This window comes from Hyaena hyaena, unplaced genomic scaffold (genome assembly GCF_003009895.1).
Source record: "Hyaena hyaena isolate Hyena2069 unplaced genomic scaffold, ASM300989v1 scaffold_4, whole genome shotgun sequence".
Taxonomy (NCBI): Eukaryota; Metazoa; Chordata; class Mammalia; order Carnivora; family Hyaenidae; genus Hyaena; species Hyaena hyaena.
This window is the reverse complement of record NW_024080636.1, coordinates 5,729,542-5,746,612: the sequence shown is the minus strand read 5'-3', so window position 1 is coordinate 5,746,612 and position 17,071 is coordinate 5,729,542. Positions and strand designations below refer to the sequence as shown.

The 17,071-nt window shown below is 66.2% G+C and overlaps 1 protein-coding gene across 1 annotated transcript in view; it reads left to right on the top strand.

Annotated features, from left to right (window-relative positions):
• Positions 1-5,680: 5,680 nt before the first annotated feature.
• The window catches only part of WNT7B (Wnt family member 7B), a 50,622-nt gene continuing 39,231 nt past the window's right edge, over positions 5,681-17,071 (top strand). Inside the window, exon 1 of the mRNA XM_039237408.1 lies at positions 5,681-6,124. Within this exon, the coding sequence (XP_039093339.1) occupies positions 6,054-6,124 (71 nt within the window). The 5' untranslated portion in view covers positions 5,681-6,053. The remainder of the gene's footprint in view (positions 6,125-17,071) is intronic.

Sequence of the window (17,071 nt, the reverse complement as noted above, 5' to 3'; positions counted from 1 at the left end):
TGGGTCCCAGGTGGACAGACGTCTTTCCGACGGAAAGCTGTGGATTATGCGCTGGCAGGTGCCAGGAGCCTGACGGAAGGTTCTCGCCCCGCAGCGGTGAGAAGAGCTGCTGTATTAGCGGGGACCACCTAGGCCTGGCTCCCTGGGACCTTCTGGCTCCAGGACCAGACATCTCTCACGTCGCGGAGCCGCGCTCTGTCCCAGAAGCCGGTCGTCCCCGCTGTGGCCCCCCCAGCTGGGCAGGCACGTGCCACCCTCCTGACGGCGGCAGTCCTCGGGCACCGGCTGAACCGTGTACGGTGGATGGTGTCCAAGCGACTCTTCAAAGGCTGGCCCCTGGTGTCCCCAAGTGTCCTCCCAATGCGGGTCCTTCATCCTTCTGCCCTCTTCTTTCTCTCTGGCCCCGAGTCCCCGGGGTCCCGTCTCCTTTCCGCTGCAGCTCATGCAGCCCCAGTGACCATCTTCCAGGGGGCGGTGCCTGTGTTCTCCCTATTCTCCTGTTCGGATACACACTCGTTCTCTGCTTTTCTTAGACCCTCCCTCTGGATTGCAAAATCCCGGCTGGGAAGCCTCTAAATGAGGGAGGGGCTGTTCACCGCTTCTCCCTCCGGCCATAACCATCCTGCTCCCCATCTGGGCAGGTGCAGAGCTCGGGCCAAGCGAGCGAGGGATCACCCGTAAGTCGGGGGAAAGCAACCCGCCGAGGCGCATCTCACAAGCTTCGCTCTGAGGAAGCCGTTTCTTTTCTCTCTTCCGGCAGCCGTGCCCAGCAGAAGCCGCTTGAGCTGGAGTCTGAACAAGGCCCGCTGAGCTGTTGGCTTCTCTGGGTTCAAGTGCCATATTTGGGGGAGTCAGCCCCTCGTCCTGGCAGGCGAGGTCTGCGTTCGCCAGGGTAAGATGCTCCAACAAACCACCTCCCCATCACGCGGCGCTGATGCAGCGAAGGTGGAGTTCTCTCTCCAGTCACAATCCAGCCGTGGTTGGGGGGGTCCCTCAGCGCCTCAGTCTTCCTTGCGGGTGTCAGTGGGGGCGATAGTGGAGGCAAGTGGAGGAAACCTGGTCACCAAGGTAACAACGCACGATGCTTCCCTCTGCGGGGGCCGACCTGACCCCCAGCGCCTTTCAGCCAAACAGCAAGTTTGTGGCCCTGAGCGCCCCCTCCCACCCCCACCCCTAGAAAATGCCTCGCCTCCTGGGTTCTGACCTACACAGAGGTCAGAAGTCATAGTCCCTTCGCAGAGGATGGCCTGCACGTTTTCTTCATGGTGAACTCACTCTGTCCAGCTCTCTGGGCTCCTGGGCACCTCATGCAACCTTGTCGAGCTCTGGGGTCTCCCCCCGAGCGAGGGAAAAGCTCTGTCTCCCCTTCTCCAGGGGAGTCATTGGAGCACACGGAGAGCGGCTCTCCGGCTTCCGCTGGACCTCGTCTGTCTCTTACAGCCTCTTCTCCCAGGCAGGCTCCGGTCCCCACCCATCAGAGGGTGCACTGTCCCTCCCACAAAGCGGGGGGGCTCCTCTCCCTGGCTTCCTCCCTGACAGGGTCTCTGGAAAACCTTGTGCACAGAGAGGATCTGGGATGTGCACTCAGAACATTCGTTTGTCCGGTGGGAGCATTTCCCAAATGTGCTGATCTCCAGAGCCACCCGTCTTTCCTAAACGTGCCGGCTCCCAGGCCCCTCCCCCGGCATTCTGGAGAAGTAGGTCTAGAGCCTTCCTAGGGGTCGGCCGCTCAGGCAAGCCTGGGACACTCCATTCAGGGCCCACCTCTGGGAGAGGCGGGCCTTCTCCCTCGCGAGTCTTCCACGGCTCCCCAGTGCCCACGAACCTGAGTCCCTGCTCCTCAGCCGGGCGCCCGGGCCTCTCTGTGTCTGAGCCCCGGTCTCCTGGTTTTATCTTTTACCCCGCTCCACAACCCCCCATATCGTTTACCCCGCTCCACAACCCCCCATATCGTTTACCCCGCTCCACAACCCCCCATATCGTTTACCCCGCTCCACAACCCCCCCGGCGCCGCGAAGCGCTCGTGCATGCTGCGTGCGGGTCGTTTGGATCTCTGCTTCCCTACCTCTGCATGTCCAAATCGCATACCGCCGTGGGGCCGACTACCGCGGCGGCCTAAGGCAACATCCGGTCGCCAGCCCCCAGCTGTGTGCGCAGCAGTCCGGCCAGGTGCGGCGGGCTCTCCGCTCAGCGTCTCACAGCGTGGAAGCCCACACGTGGGCAGGGCACGAACTCTGGGGAGTTAGTGGCAGAATTCAGGTCCTGAGAGCAAGGACTGAGGAGCCCCGTCCCTCGCAAGCTGCCAGCCAGGCGCCGCTCTGGGCTCCTGGAAGCCACCTGAATTCCTTGCCGCGAGGCCCTCCTCAACTTCAAAGCTGGCGACAAATCCTTCCTGTGATTAGTACTCTTATCACACCGTTGCCATGTAAGGTGACATCTTGTCATAGCCAGAGTCCCTGGGATTAGGACAGGACATGGTGGGTGGGTGGCCAGTTAGGGATTCTGCCTCTACATTTCTGGTCCTTTCCAGACCCTTCTCGCGTACCTCACTACCACTGAGGTTTGCCGAGCGCCACTGGCAGCTTCCTCATGACCTCCGGCCACACTGTGTCCCCCCCTTGAACTGGGGACTCCCAGCATCAGGATGCGGGTGTCTGCATGAGGCACGGGCCCTGTCTGAGAGGCTGAGCTGTGCAGCGGAAGGAGCCCAAGCTCTGGGCCTGGGGTTCGAGTCCCAGCTTCACCAACGATGTGACCTTGGCCAAGCACTTCCTTCTCTACCCCAGTCTCCTCATTCTGTGCAGTGAGTGTGATAGCACCGTTTCATAAGGCCGCCAGGTACTTCCTGGGCTGTGCCCCGCCCAGCACTCCGTGTGACCCCCTCAGAGTTGTTGGGGTCTGGGGGACACTCGTCAGCGAGGCTGGTAACCAGACGCGAGAACAAGGCAGGGGAAAGGCGGCGAGAACGGGCTGTGGTCAGCGCTGGAGGTGGCGGCTGAGTGTCAGCTCCCTGCCCCCCACGGCTTGTAACATCTCGGGTCTCAGATGCCGGCCGCCTCGTGGGAAATCGTTTGTTCACCCAACAATTGTTTACTGAGCACTTACTGAGCGAGAACCAAAGCAGACGTGCGGATGGTCCCCATGGAGCTTATAGACTGGTGGCAGCCAGGGAACAAGTAATGGCATAGTGTTCTCAGTGTCACAGAGGGGACAGTGGAATGTTAGGGTAGAGAATAGCAGTGACCATGTTCGGGAGGACGAAGGTGTGGGTCCCCCCCCCCCTGATGTGGGACATTTATGCTGGAGTCACACAGAACCAGGGGAAGAACACTGCACTAGAAGAAGGGACAGTGTGTACAAAGGCCCTGGGGCAGGAGCTGGTTTCATGTTTTGTATGGACACGACTGGGTGCGAGTGTGTGCGTATACACACACGGGAAATGGATTCGTAGAGCTCCTCCCAGCCCAGGTTTCTCCCAACCCTGAGGCCACTCAGAGCTCCACCCACCCCCTGGAGACGCCGAGGAGAATCCGCACTGTCCAGGGAGGGACTTACAGGTCTCGAACCCCAGAGCAGAGATACCTGCTCCGCCCACCTTCCTCCGCCGCGCCGCCTCCCTCCCGCGGCCGGCAGGCGGCAGCACGACGCCGCTGTCCCTCCGCGTCTGGCGGGGCGCTGCTCTACGTCCTGTCCTCCCGGGGAAACTGAGGCACAGGGAGGCAGGCTGAGCCCAAGAACGAACCCAGGCGTCCCCCCGCCCGCAGGAACCCTCCCCTCCCCCCGCCCCGCCCCGCCGGACTATTCCGGACCTCCGGCTCGGGAGCCGACGGGGATGGGCGGCCGGGGGCGGGGGGTGTCCACGCGGCTGGGGGGCTCGAGCGGCCCCCCACACCCGAGCTGGGGAGAGGCCACCGTCGCGGCCCGGCCACGGCCCCGCAGCTCCTGAGGACTCGCCCCGTTCTCGGACGCTGAGACTGAGGCTGGCGGCAGTGGGGGCGCGGAGGGTCCCCGGACTGGGTGGCAGGGTCGGGGCCCCAGGGCGCCCGCGGGCCCGCGTCCGCGCGTGCTCGGTGTCGCCGCGGGGTGGCAGCATCCGCCCGCGCGCGCAGCTCCGCCCGCCGCCCGCGCCCGCAGCCGGCCGCGCTCCCGCCTCGGGCTGCGGGGGGCTCGGCCCTCACCCTCCGGCGGCCGCGCTCCCGCCTCGCAGCGAGGGACGTCGGGGGCCCTGGGGCTCAGGGGACCCCTGGGAGGGAGGCTGTCTCGGTCATTTCGCTTCTCTTTGTGCCTCAGTTTCCCTGGCTGTGTTCAGTCTCCGAAGTCCTTTTCATCCGGGGGCCCCCTCCCCCCTCCCCCGTCTGCCCGGCCCCGCACAGCGCACCCGCCCGGCCCCGATCCAGGGGCCAAGGAATGGCCCGCGCCCCGGTCGTGGCGAAGGCTTGGGGGGTTCAGAAGGATTGCGAGGGGCTGGGCGGTGAGCTGAGCAGGACCGCAGGGGCACGTGGGTGGGTGGCCAGAGTTCCCGCCGGGGCCTGGCTGGGTGCGACCCAGGGAGGCTGGGAACGGGCGCGCCCCACTCCCACCGCGGCGCGCCTCGGCCCGGCTGGTCCTCGGGAATTAAACTCTTCCCAGTTGCATCCACTTGCTCGGGAGTGACTCGCTTGAGGGCGTCGCAGGGCTGTGAACCGGCGGCGCAGGACAGCGGTGAGGGGCTGGTCAGGACAGACAGGGCGTGGGCGCAGCGGGGTCTGCGGCCGGCCACCCACTGGCCGACACCCCCGCCCCCCGTTGTGCCAAACTGAGCAGTTCTGAGTGTGCTAGGCACCCCCGCGGCTTAGACCTGGTGCTCTTGGCTCTGAATGTGAACACTGAGCCGGGCACTGCCGAGGAGGAGACAAGCCGACTTGGGGGCCCGTGGCGCTGGAAGATGGGGGGCAGGGAACCTGGGGGCCCCGCCGCACCCTCCTATCTGTCCCCATCGTGGTGCCGAGCACAACAGCTTCTGCAGGAGGCGATCCAAGCCCTGCGCCTGCATCTGGCCAGGCCTGTCTGTCCCTTCCCTGTCCCCTCTGAGTTAGTCTCTCCGGCAGCCGTACTGACAGGTGGGGGTGACCCTGGGTGTAGGGAGGGCTCGGATCCAGGTCTGCAAGAGAGGCAGTGATGCTTGGGCTAAGGGTGTGGTCCAGGAGGCCCCCAAGTGTATAACTGCTGGGGGGAGGGGGAGGGTAAGCTGCCAAAAAAGGCTACGGGGGTGGGTGGGCTTCCCTCACCCCCATAGAGACTGGAAGCGGAGTGGCCATCACCACCTGTTCGGGAGGTTCCCCCGCGCCCCACCCCCACCCTTTCGGACGCAGAGGAGGGGCCTGACCCACCGCAGGTGTCTCTTCCGAGACGCACCCTCCGCTGCGCCCCCCCCCTCGGCGCACCCAATCCCCCTCCCCTGCCCAGTCCCAGGAGGGCGATCGGAAGGGAGCCAGCCTGGGCCGGGGGTGGGGGGGAGTGGATGTGTTTGTGTGTCACGGGGGAGGGAGGAGAAAAGGGAGGGGAGAGCCCGGGAGCGAGGGAGAGAGAGCGCGCGGCGAGCGAGGAGGGCGGGCGGGAGGCGGGCCCTCCTACCTGGGGCGCGCTCCTCGCTCGCAGCTCGCTCGCCGGGGCCGCGAGTCACCTGGGGAGGCGGACAAGTGCGGACACATTGGCCGCCGCGGCGCTCGGCGAGGCGCGCACGGCCCCAGGCGGCTGCGCCCTGCGGAGGCAGCTCCCGCCCGGCTGCGGAGCGCGCGCCCCGGCCCCCGCCGGCGCTCGCAGGGCCCAGCGATCGCGCAGCCCGGCTCGGAGGTCGCGGTCCCCGGCCCGGGTCACTGCCAGGCGCACGCGGCGGCGCCCCGAGCTCACCATGGTGGCAGCGCGCGCCGAGTCCTCGCGCGTCGCCGGCCGCCCGAGCCGCAGCGCCGGCTGAGAGCGCTGCAGCGAAGCCCCCTGCCCTTGCCAGCCCCCCGCCCGGCCCGCGCGTCCCCTCCGGTCGCCGCTGTCTATGGCTCAGCCCCCCGCCCTGGATCATGCACAGAAACTTTCGCAAGTGGATTTTCTACGTGTTTCTCTGCTTTGGCGTCCTCTACGTGAAGCTCGGGTGAGTATCCCCGTGGGCAGGGGTCGCAGCCCCGGGAAGGGGCAGCCGGGAGGAACCGGCTCCAGAGGGTCCCCCGAGGACACGTAGGGCCTGAGGGGGCACAGCCGGCTCCTGGGGATCCAGGGCTGGCCTGTGTGTCGGACCCTCCCCGCTCGCCCCCCCACCCCCCGGGCCCAGCAGAGTCGCCCCCGAGCCCCGCGAGCGGCGGGTGCTCCCGAAGTGCGCCGGGTCCGGGGCGGGTGGAAGGGAAGCAGGGCGCGCGGGCGGCGGCGAGGCTCGCGGGTAGCGGCGAGCGTGCCCGGCGCGTACTTTCACCTGTTTGGGCTCCAGGCCCTGGGGGTGGGACGCGCCTTCCCTCCCCCGGGCTGCGCTGGGCGCCGAGCCCGGGCCGAGCGCTCGCCGTCTGGAGGGCGCGCCGGGGCCGGGAGCCGGGCGCGTCGGGCGGCCGGAAAAGCCTGGGCGGGCGGGGGGCGAGCGCTCGGCCGCAAGCCTGCAGGCCGGGGCACCTGCCTGGGCCCTTCGACCCTATCCATCACCCGGACGTGTTGAAATTGCCTTGACAACTCGTCCGGCTGGCTCGGGATGGGCCGCGCGGCGGGCCGGCCGCCCCGGGCTCGGTCCGCGGCCCGCGCCCCCGCCCGCCCTGGGCCCTCGGCCCGGCCCCCTCTCGCCGCGCTCCCCCTCGCGCGGCCCGGGCGGGCGGGCGGGCGCCCGGCGGGCCGCGCTCGCTGCTCGCTGCAGTAGCTGCTCCGAGTCGTATTTCCACATTCCTGAACCCAGCCGAGTCCTTACCTGTTGAGCTGCGATCTCCTTTAGACAGAATCTGTCTCGGCCTCGCTCGAAGTGGGGGTGGAGGGGCGAGGTGACCGCGGGGGGTGGCTGCACCTCGCTCCGGGGCCCCGCCGCGCCGTGCGCCCCTACTGTGCGCCGCCAGCGGCCGGGCGGTGGACGGCCCGGCGCGAGGCGGAGACGCGGCTTCCCGGGAGGAGAGGCAGAGGCGCCACCTGAGAATCCTCTCGTCTGACGCCCATCGCCCGTCCTCTGTCGCCCCCTCCGCCATTTTATAGATGGAGAAACTGAGGCCGGTGGCTGCAGGGGCAGAGCTGTGTGCCCGCGGCTGCTGGTGGCCGCGTTTGTTGTGGGTCTGGGTGCACGCCGTGTCCCTGGGTGTTTGTTTATGGGCGGTCAGGGTGCCGCACCGAGTGCGCTAGGGGTGGGGGTGGGGTTGAGAGGGAAGCAGGCTTGAGTGTCTCCAGCAGCCCCCGCAGTTGCTCTCTCTGTGCCCCCCCCCCCCATGAGGCCTGGCCTTGTCCCCTCCTGGCAATTCTAGATTAAGCTCTGGTTTTAAGGATCAGGGAGTGAGGGAGGCCAAGCCGCTCACCCCCAAGAGTAAATGGCAGAGCCTGGGACTGGCTCTGGCCTCCACCACCCACCACTCCTCCTAGCCCCCTAATACCAGTTCCTCAACAGGAATCACCCCAAAGAGCTTCCTCCCACATCAGCTTATGGAAGGAGCTCTTTGACCCTTCAGTCCCCACCCCAGGCAGCAAGAGGAGCTCCCGATGGCACCGACTTGGGCTCCCGGGGCTGGCTGCAGGGCTCAGAGACCCACCGTCCAACCTGCCGGCCGAAGGTGGCTTCCCTCTCCCCGCTTTCCAGAGCCTCCCTTTGCCCTCTGTAAACCAGACCTCAGCTCTGGCCATCCCGAACCCGACGGTGGCCAGTGTCTGAGTAGAGAGACCAGTGCACGGCACGCAGCCTGTGTCCCCAGGCACTGTGCCCGCCTCTCTGGGAGCATGCAAGAAAGCCAGCTCTGCCTTCTGCCCCCACCCCCACCCCAGGTCTGGAGTGGGAAGCTTCTCTCTCTGCTGTAGCCCCTGAAACACACGCTCTCCCACTCCTGGGGGGAGAGGAGAAAACCTAGTCTCCAAACACCCCCGTAGAACCACATCCAGGAAAGCCAGGAGGCACCCTGGGATCTGCTAAGGGGGGGGGGGTTGGGAGGGGACTCAGCCTCTGCCCCTTTGGTAGTGTACTGAAGCTGGGGGCTTGCTTTCTTTGCAACCATCTTGGCTGCTCAGAGCAGGCAGGAGGCGGGAGCTGGGCCCAGATGTGGCCTGAGGGGTTAATGAATTGGGAGCCCGGTGCCTTAAGGATGAGGTTTGGATTCGTGCCTCCCCCTCACGCCTCACCGGTGGCCTTGGGTAGGCACTTTAATCTCCCAGTTTGCCTCCCTCATCTGCAAAATGGGGTCACAGGATCATCTCCTTCACCGGGTACTGGGAAGCTTAGTCCTGGGTGCCTGTGCCCTGGGGGTAGGGGTGGGGCCCAGTAAACACCTGTGCGCACCAGTCAAGCTTTTCTTACTGTTAATGACCTCAGGATCACAGTCGCTGCGGGCGCCCTGGGGACTTCTCCAGAGAGTGTATTTCAGGGCCTCAGAATCCCAGGAGTTGGAATTTTTAGGGCCATAAATGTTCCAACCAAATGTCAGAGATTGTACGCACTGGGGGGTACTCTGTGATCACAGCCCCTCACCAGCCCACTCCTGTGAGTGCACGTTTTCAATGTACACTGGGAAGCTCCCCCATCGGGCACATGCATTGATGTGCAGCCCCCGGCGGGGTGGGAGGGGAATTGAGAACTCAGGCATCACAGCCCCTTTGGGGATCTGGGCCCCCAGGGGCAGGTTTGCCTTGGATTCTGAGCAATTTCAAGACAAATGGCTTTGGGGAGTTGTTTTGTCTTACTTTTGCACCGAGCCCGCTCCAAGCTGCAGTCCCTACGGAGGCCAAGCCAGGGCAGGGACAAGCCCTTGGAATCGGGGCAGCCTCTTCCCAGTGAAAGTGGGGTCACAGGAAGTCCTGGGATCAGCCCTGCTCCATTCCTGCCTCCTCCCCCTTGGGGAGGGGCCCAGTGGGATGGAGGTGAAGGAGGCAGCCCCCTCCTTCTGGGTGCCTGGGGCGAGTCTCCTGGCCGGGTCTAGAAGCTGGTAACACCCCCCACCCCAGCCCCTGGCCACATCGCACAGACCCCTCTTTTCTCGTCCTCACCCCTGCCTTGTGCCTTCGCCCCAGGTGATGGGGGTCTACACTGCATCTAGAAGATCATTCATATAGAGCCAGGTTTGGCAGACAATAGGAGGTGGGACTCAAAACCTCAAAACAGGAGATGAGTTTCTGGCCTTAAACAAAATCGCTGGAAGAAGGAGGCTCGTTTGGAAAGTGTGTCTTTGCGGATCTGCTCCTCCCTAAGCTCATTCCAACCAACCCTTCAAAAGGGAGTGAAAGAAGTGAGACGGGGAAGCCAGAGTGGGGGCCTCTGTGCGCCAATGAATGGCCCTTCTCACTATCGGCCTCTCCCAAGAGGCGCCGAGGCAGGACCCTACAGAGACACCAATGCGCATGTGCACAGGTGAGCCCTGCCTGGCTGGGCCTGGCTGGCCAGCGTGAGGGTGTGCGACTCTCCGCCGGTCTAACCAAACCCAGGGGCGCGCGCGGGCAGAGGGACGGCACGCACAGCGCATCTGTGCGCACACACCTGCGCCCTGAGACGCGCCCACGCTCCCGCGGGCACACACAGGCACATGCAGGCACATGCATGCGAACACGAGAACAGATCCCCGAGCACAGCCCCCCGAGAGGAGCGCACGCCCCCGCGCGGTTACCCCGCAGGTGCCCCCACCCAGGTGCACCTTCCAGAGCCGGCCCGAGCTGCGTGGTTCGCGGAAGTGGGGCGGGGAGGTGGGGGGTGTGGTACGGGCCTAGGCAGTTTGGGCAAGCCCTGGGGGCGGCTCCTGTCGCACGCTCCGGTCAGCCTCCCCTTTAAAAAACCCGCCCGCAGAGGAGGCGGATGTAGGGGCGGCCCGTCCAATGGCAGCTGCGCGCCTCGAGAGACTTGGAGACTTGAGCCAGAGCGAGCGACAGAGCCGGTTCCGACCGATCGACGGACGGAGGGCTAGACAGCCGCCGAGGCGCACCCGCTACCCACTGCCGGTGCCCCGGTCGCGCACTCAGCCCCAGTGCCCGCCGCTGTCCCAGCCCCAGCTCCAACGCGATGCTCGGCCCTGGCGGCGGGGCACGGACGAATACTGCGCCGGGGCCCGCGCGCCCGGGTCCCTAGCGCCTGGCGTCGCCGCCCCACCTCGGGGAGGGCCGCGGAGACCCCGGCCTCAGCTGGCCCAGGCTCGCTGCCCGCGGGGCCGCCCAGCCCTCCCAGGAGCGCCGGCCCACCATGCTCCTGCTGTCTCCGCGCGGCGCGCTCCTCTCTGTGTACTGCCCGCAGATCTTTCTCATCCTGTCGAGCGGCAGCTACCTGTGAGTGCCGCGGGGCGCACGCGGGGGGCGGGTGGGGAGAGCCCTGCCTTGGGCCTCCAGCGCAGGAGCCGGACCGGCAGGAAGCTCCGCGGTGGAGTCCCTGGGCGGGGCACCGGGTGCCCAACGCGCTCGGTAGCCCAGGGACTTTGGGTCGCCTCTTCGGCCTGAGCCGCCAAGGTGGAGGGCTTGGGGGGAGGGGGGGCTGCCGCAGCAGTGAGAAATTACGGCTCTGGGGTCAGAGAGAGCGTGGCCCGCGAGAGGCCCCGCTGCCGGAGCGGACCGAACTGCGCGCACGGAGCGCGAGGGCCGAAGCGCGCGCGGCGGCGCGGGGATTCCCTGCGCGTCCCACTCGAGTCCCGGACCAGCGGGATTCCCCTTTCCTTTATAAGCCCACGAGGCCCGCACGGCCGTGTCGCACTCGAGAGGGCCGCACGCACACACCCGCTCCCCCGCGTACCCACAGGGGCACACGTGCATGCTGCGCCGCACCGGACAGCGCCCGGGCGGTCCTCGGTGGGGACTGCGGCTTCTCACGCCTTCCCGCCGCGCTGAGCCGCCAGACCCAGCAGCGGGTGGCTCCTCACCTGGGGCGAGGGGGGCGCGTAGCGCGCGCGCGGGTGGCCGGGGTGCGCCCCGGTGTCCAGGCCAAGGCAGCGCGCGGAGCGTGGGCGCGCGTGTGCGTCGGGGCCGGCAGCGCCCACCGGGCTCCGGGAAGCTCCAGGCAGGGCCCCGCCGGGCCCGGGAGCCGAGGGGGCGCGTCAGCGCAGCAGCGGCTTCGCCCGATTCCTAATGGGACGCATATGCTCTGGCCTCCGATTTAAAAAGAAGTTTGATTTATGGAACCGCCGTTTGGGGGAATTTAAGCTGGATGCTACTGATTAAACCTCAGAGCTAGCTCTCCCTCCCCTCCTCTGCTCCCCTCCTCCTCCCCCTCCTTTACACGCGGGCCACGTCCGGGGTCGCCTAACGCGGCCGGAGGGGGCCGGCGCGGCTCCCCGCTCCCCGCGCCGCCCCCGCCTCCCGCGGCCGCGGTCCTAATAAATCGCCGCGCCCCCGCCCCCTGTTAATAGACGCGCAGCCAATGTCTCCTCCATCTCCCTAGGAAATTACTATCCTACCAGTTTTCCTTCTATAAATAGTCGCGCATCTTGAAACAAAAGTTCGCAACCGCAGCCAGATGCTGTGAGGCCCGCGGTTTCCCGGGCTGTGGGACATAATTACAAGGTCCAGGCGCAGAGAGTGCTCCAGGCCCGGCGGGCAGCCCGGCTGCAGAGGCATCGCCTGAGGGGGGGGGGGGTTGGCCGCCCCAGGCAGGGCAAGGGGCCGGATGGGGACCTCCTGACCGTTGAGGAGCCAGGCTAGGAAGGTGGCGCGCTGGAGAATCCTGGTTTCTGGCATCCCTCCTGGGGAATGGATCAGCCAGGGGAGCTTTGGAACCCCAGCCTTCAGTTCTCAGAGGTCAGAGGTTGGGAAGCCTCCCCCTCCCCTGAAAACTGCACATCTCAGTCTTAAACCAGAGAATCGGCAGCGTGTGATGCTTTAAGAAGTCGTTTCTGGAACCAGCTGGCTGAGGTTGGGGATTCATAGGGAGGTGTCCGGGGCCAGGATTCCTGGGAGGGAGGGGGGCTGGCGTAGGAATCTGAGAGGAGGAGGTGGGCAAGGGGGTCTGGAGCCCGAGGGAATGAGAGCGAGGCAGCAGCAGCGAGGGGCCCGGGCAGGTGGTGGCCAGCGTGTGTGCGCGGACCCCGGACTTCCCTCTGGGCTTGGCGCTCCCAATCCGGGCCTGCAGTGAGTCCATCTATGCCCGCACAGGCTCATTCCCTGCATGCTCACCGCCAGCTTTGTTGGGGGAAATTCCTCCAAAGGCGACAGTTTTCCAGACGTTCCTGGGCCAGTGCTGGGGTCCAGCAAAGCAGACTCTCCCCCCTGCCTGCACCTGGACCCTGCCTTCAGCACCCCCTGCCCCAGCACCAGCCCGGCGGGACCTTCAGTCCCCCCTGGGTGGGGAGAAGGGGGAGAAAGTGCTGATGCCAGGCTTTCCCTGAGCAGAGACCAAGGAAGCTGTTCCCAGGAGCACGAGGCAGAGGCCCTGGTATCTGGGCTTTCCACCCTGCCCCCGCCCTGTCCTGTACGGGTGGGCGCAGGGCTGGCTGGGTGGGAGGGAGCCCCTGCGGGCAAAAATGGCAAAGCAGTGAAAACACCCCCGTGGGTGGCTACGTGGGTGCCTGAATGCAGGCGAGGTGGTCCCCGCAAACGCCCTTAGAGAAGAGCTCGGGTCAGCAGTAAGCCCACTTCGGTGCTGCAGGGATACTTAGGCCGGTCGCCCCGTGGGATCTGAGGATGCCAGGGGCAGGAGGGGCCCTGGGCGGAGGCTTCTTTCTGCTCCAGAGAACTTTCCAGAAGGCATCCCACTGCTGGGATCACAGACACTGGTGGACAGTTGATCCTGCCCTTTTCATCTGGGCTGCTCTCCCGGCTCCCTGTCTTGGGCTGTGGTCCGTGCCTAGCGAGTCCCAGATGCATGCCTGGGCCCCTGCCACTGATTGGGTCAGACGGGTGTGCTGGCCTGGAAGGGCCCTGAGCCCTCCCGCCCGACACTGAGCTTGGCGGGCGGAGTGGGGCGGCTCTGGCCAGCCTTACCCCTCTCTGCGCAGCTCTTGTCAGAACAGAAGCGTCCAGGGCCAGTGGGGGGTCAGTGAGGGCCCCGGGGAGGGCAGGTGGGGGCCCGCGGTGCTCATCAGCTGGTGAGGGGGCCTTGTGCCAGGACCGGGCTGGCCCGCTGTCCTGGGCAGGTCCCTTCCGGCCTTGGCCTCCTCTCCCAGATGTGGAGGCTGGCTGCAGTGAGGCCCGCAGGTCTTCCGGTACGAGCCTCTCACGGTGACCGCCCGCTCTGGGGAGCTGAGTGAGTCACGGGTGACGGGGCGGTTACTCACCGACCACCTGGCTGTGGGGAGGTGGGGGGCGCTGACCACTGCCCTGCCGAGGCTGGGCCTCTTCCCGGCTCTGCCGCTGTGGCTTTATTCGTGGTGCCAACCGCAGCCCCAGAAACCCTGTGGGCAGGACCCTGGGGGGGGGCGGGCACTGCTGAATCAGGCCCCCTCCCCTGGCATCGGAGCCTGTGTGGCAGCAGATCTGGAGCCGCCTGGCTTAGTGTAGACGGGCTTCCCCTTGGGAGGAGCGGTTCCCAGCCTGCAGGCTGCGTCTGTCCACGTTTGGGAAGAAGAGCTCGGCTGTGTGGCCTCGAGCAGGTCTGTGAGCTTCTCTGGGCCACAGTCTCCTCATCGGTCACTCACTGGAGGGATGACTTCCTCCCTGGAGGCTGCCGCTGGGCCCGCAAGCCTCTGGGATTCGAAGGATGTCCACGCAGGGGGTTAGCACTGAGAACCTCCAAGGGACCTCTGGCGTGGGCTGGAGAGATGAAGCTTCTCCAATCCCAAGTGCTCCCTGAGCCTAGCAGCTCATCAACCGCTAACCAGAGGGGGGAGGGTAGGCTCTGGAGATGACCCCATCTGACCCTGTGTGTGTGGGGGGCAGACGGAGGGCCGGGAGGGGAAGGCGGGTCCTCATGACCTTCCTCCAGGTCCCGGAGCGCCCTGGAGTCACGTGGGGGCCCGCAGGAGAGTGGCTCATTTTCTCATCTCGTTCCTCTGGAGTCCTCCCTGATCGTGGGGCCCCCTCCCTGCTCCTCCTCCTCCGCCCGCTGTGCATTCTGTAACCTCAGCTGTGTCTTAGTGCTGTCGGGGCCACTGGGACTCAAGCGCCTGAGCGTGGCTGTGAGGGTCCAGCAAGCCGATGCAGGGACGTGGCTGCCGGGTGTACAGTAAGTGCTCCAGAGATGGGGTCCTCCTCAGCCATGAGGAGCAGGGAGGCTGGCCGCCCCATGATGCAGAGGAAGGTCTGGTGGCCGTGTTTGTGCAGGGGAGAGTGTTGAATTCTCTAGGGGGTCTCAGAGGGCTTCCTGGAGGAGGCAATGCCTAGATTAGGTTTTGAAGGACTGGAGGAGCTGCCTAGACGGGAAGCCAGAGGGACTTCCAGAGGAAGGAAGAATGCACTCGCCCAGGGGTCCTCCTGAGAGAGTGCCTCCCGGACCCTTGCCGAGATGGGCAGACGGGGTGTGGGGCCCAGCAGGGAGGCCCTGTGGAGGCCACACAGGAGCGGGGGTAATAGTCCCCGCCTCGCCCCTGAAATGGCTCTGCCACCGCGTGAGCAGAAATTCTCCAGCAGAGCAAGGCGTCCCGGCATCCCTGGGTCTCATCCTCCAGGTGAAAGGTGCTCATCGGGGAGCAGACCATCACGAAGGAGGTCATGTTTGAGGCATTGTTTTGGCTCCTCTAGGGACACTGGCCACAGGCTGGCAAACCTCACGCCCTGCCCCTGCCCTTCACTCCTACCACGTCCCCTGGAGCCTCGCGCCTGCCTTGGGGGGCAGGGGGCCAGGGCGCTGAGCCCGTGGGGAGCCCGGACCCCTCCTGGGGGCCTGGCCCAAGGCTCTGTCATCAGACTAGGCTGGGCGGAGTCTGAGGGTGGTGGCAAGGGGGGTCTTGACTGTGGAGACCCAGACCCTGGGTCAGCTCTGGCTTGGGGGCGCCGGGAATGGGGCCCCTCGTGGGGACTCTCACGCCCTGGGGCAGGCGGAGGGGCCTCAGACAGCTGCCTCGGAGCCTCCATTTTCCCTGGTGCGGGTCCGGCTCGGATAGGGCTCAGCACCCCCGCCCCCAGCTCCTCCGGCAAGGGACAGGAGGCCGGGAGCCCTCTCTTGTCAGATGAAACCTCGGCCCAGGGCTCCCTCAGCCCGATGAAAGGGTCATTGTGTGGTGCGGGCCGCCCGCTGGCCAAGGACAAAACGGCCGTTTGTCCTCCTTCCCCGCGCGGGGCTGCTCCCCCACCCCCGGGCCGGCTAGCAGGGTGGGGGTGGGCACAGGTGCGCTCCTTCCTCCCTTTCTCCATCTTCCCTGTCTCCATCCCAGAGCCGCTCAGCTCGCCTGGGCCCCTGCCCGGCCTGCCCTCGATGCGGGGTGTCCTCGCCCTCCGAGTGGGGAGCCCCAGGCCTGGGTCAGCCTGCGGTTGGCAGGGGGTGGTGAGCTCCCCAGCGCCAGAGGCATACAAGCAGGTGTAGGAGTGAGGGCCAGGGATGCTGGGCAAGGGCCCTGCCTGGAAAGGGGCCGACACGCACAGGCTGTGTGTGCAAGGCGGCCCTGGGGCTGGCCCACATGAGGGTGCGGAGGCCCCGGAAAGGTCACGCCAGAGCACTGGCACTGCCTCGAAACGCTCGGTCTGAGGACGTGAGTGGAATGCCCTAGAAGGGTGCAGCCCGCAGACCCGGAGCAGGACGGGAGCACGACCACCCTCACTGGCCGGCAGCTCCCCAGGCGCTGTCATCTCCTGGGGGCCCCATCCTGAAAGCACCCGTGGGCCTCTGGGGCTTTTCACCCCCGTGTCCGCCCTCCTCTGGAGATGCTCTCTGAGCGGGAGCTGGGAATGCAGGACCCCTGAGGGAAGGAGCCTTGGGACAAGGGTGGGGGGGTGTCTGGCCCCGTCCCCCCCACGAAGCAGGTGTTGGTGCTGCTAGGGTGCAGAGGCCACCATGCCAAGGGGTCCAGAGCTGAGACTTAGGCGACTGGAGGAAAACCTCCTTTAGGAGGAGCCACCCGCCCGGCAGACCCCTGACTGGGGGCCCAGGGCTCTGCATTCTACTTCTGGAAGATTCCGGTCTTCGTGGAGAGGCCCTTCTGTCACGGGACGAGCAGGTGCAAGCTGGTTCGGGGTGGCCGCTCACTTGGGACGCAGTGAAGTGGAGAGTATGAGGGTCAGAGCGCTGAGTAACTCCCTAGGTCATGCCCAACGGGCTGAGCCCGTGTTCGAACCCAGGCCTGAGAGCCCCGCTGCTGGTTCCGTCTCACGCACTGTCTGTAACCTCGTGTGGGAAGACAGACCAACGAATCCAGCTGGTGAGAATCGTCTAGTGAGCAGGCATCTTGAGGCTCTGAGCGAGGGCTCTCTCTCTGTCTCTGTCCGCCCCCCATTTCTTCCCCCGCCCCCACCTCCACACGTTCAGATTTGGAGCCAGAGGGACAGCTTTCCCTGGGGGGTGGGGGGTGGGAGGTGAGGGAACGAAGAGCCCCTGATTTCTGCTCCGGCTGCTAACCCAGGGGGGTCTCAGGCTGGCTTGCGCAGAGAGAGAAGGTGCTCCCTGCCGGCCGCTCATGACCTCCGCCGGGCCAGCACGTGTATAGGTGCCATGTATTTCAGGCGACCTTAGGGGCACCGCTGCCCTTTCCTGCCTTGACTTGTCTGTGCGGGTGATGGGTCCGGATGCCTCAGGGCCCCTCCCCTCCCCTTCTCTCTCTCCAGCCCTGGCTGCCACTCTGAACCTGCTCTTCCCAACAGCAGCAGCCCCAGCAGCCTCTGGGCCAGGTGAACAGGGCAGGCCGTGTAAGCAGGTGTAATTGGGGAGCTCTCTTCCTTCCCTGTCACTTACGCAAAGCCCTGCGGTGCCCTACACAGCAGGAGCCGCCAACCTGTCTGCAGCGACGAGGGTGGATAGGGGAGGCCGTGGCCCTAAAGTATGTTCTGGGGAGACTGGCCAGGGGATGGATAACTATGGGGTGGGCAGGGGGGATGGGGGGCGGGC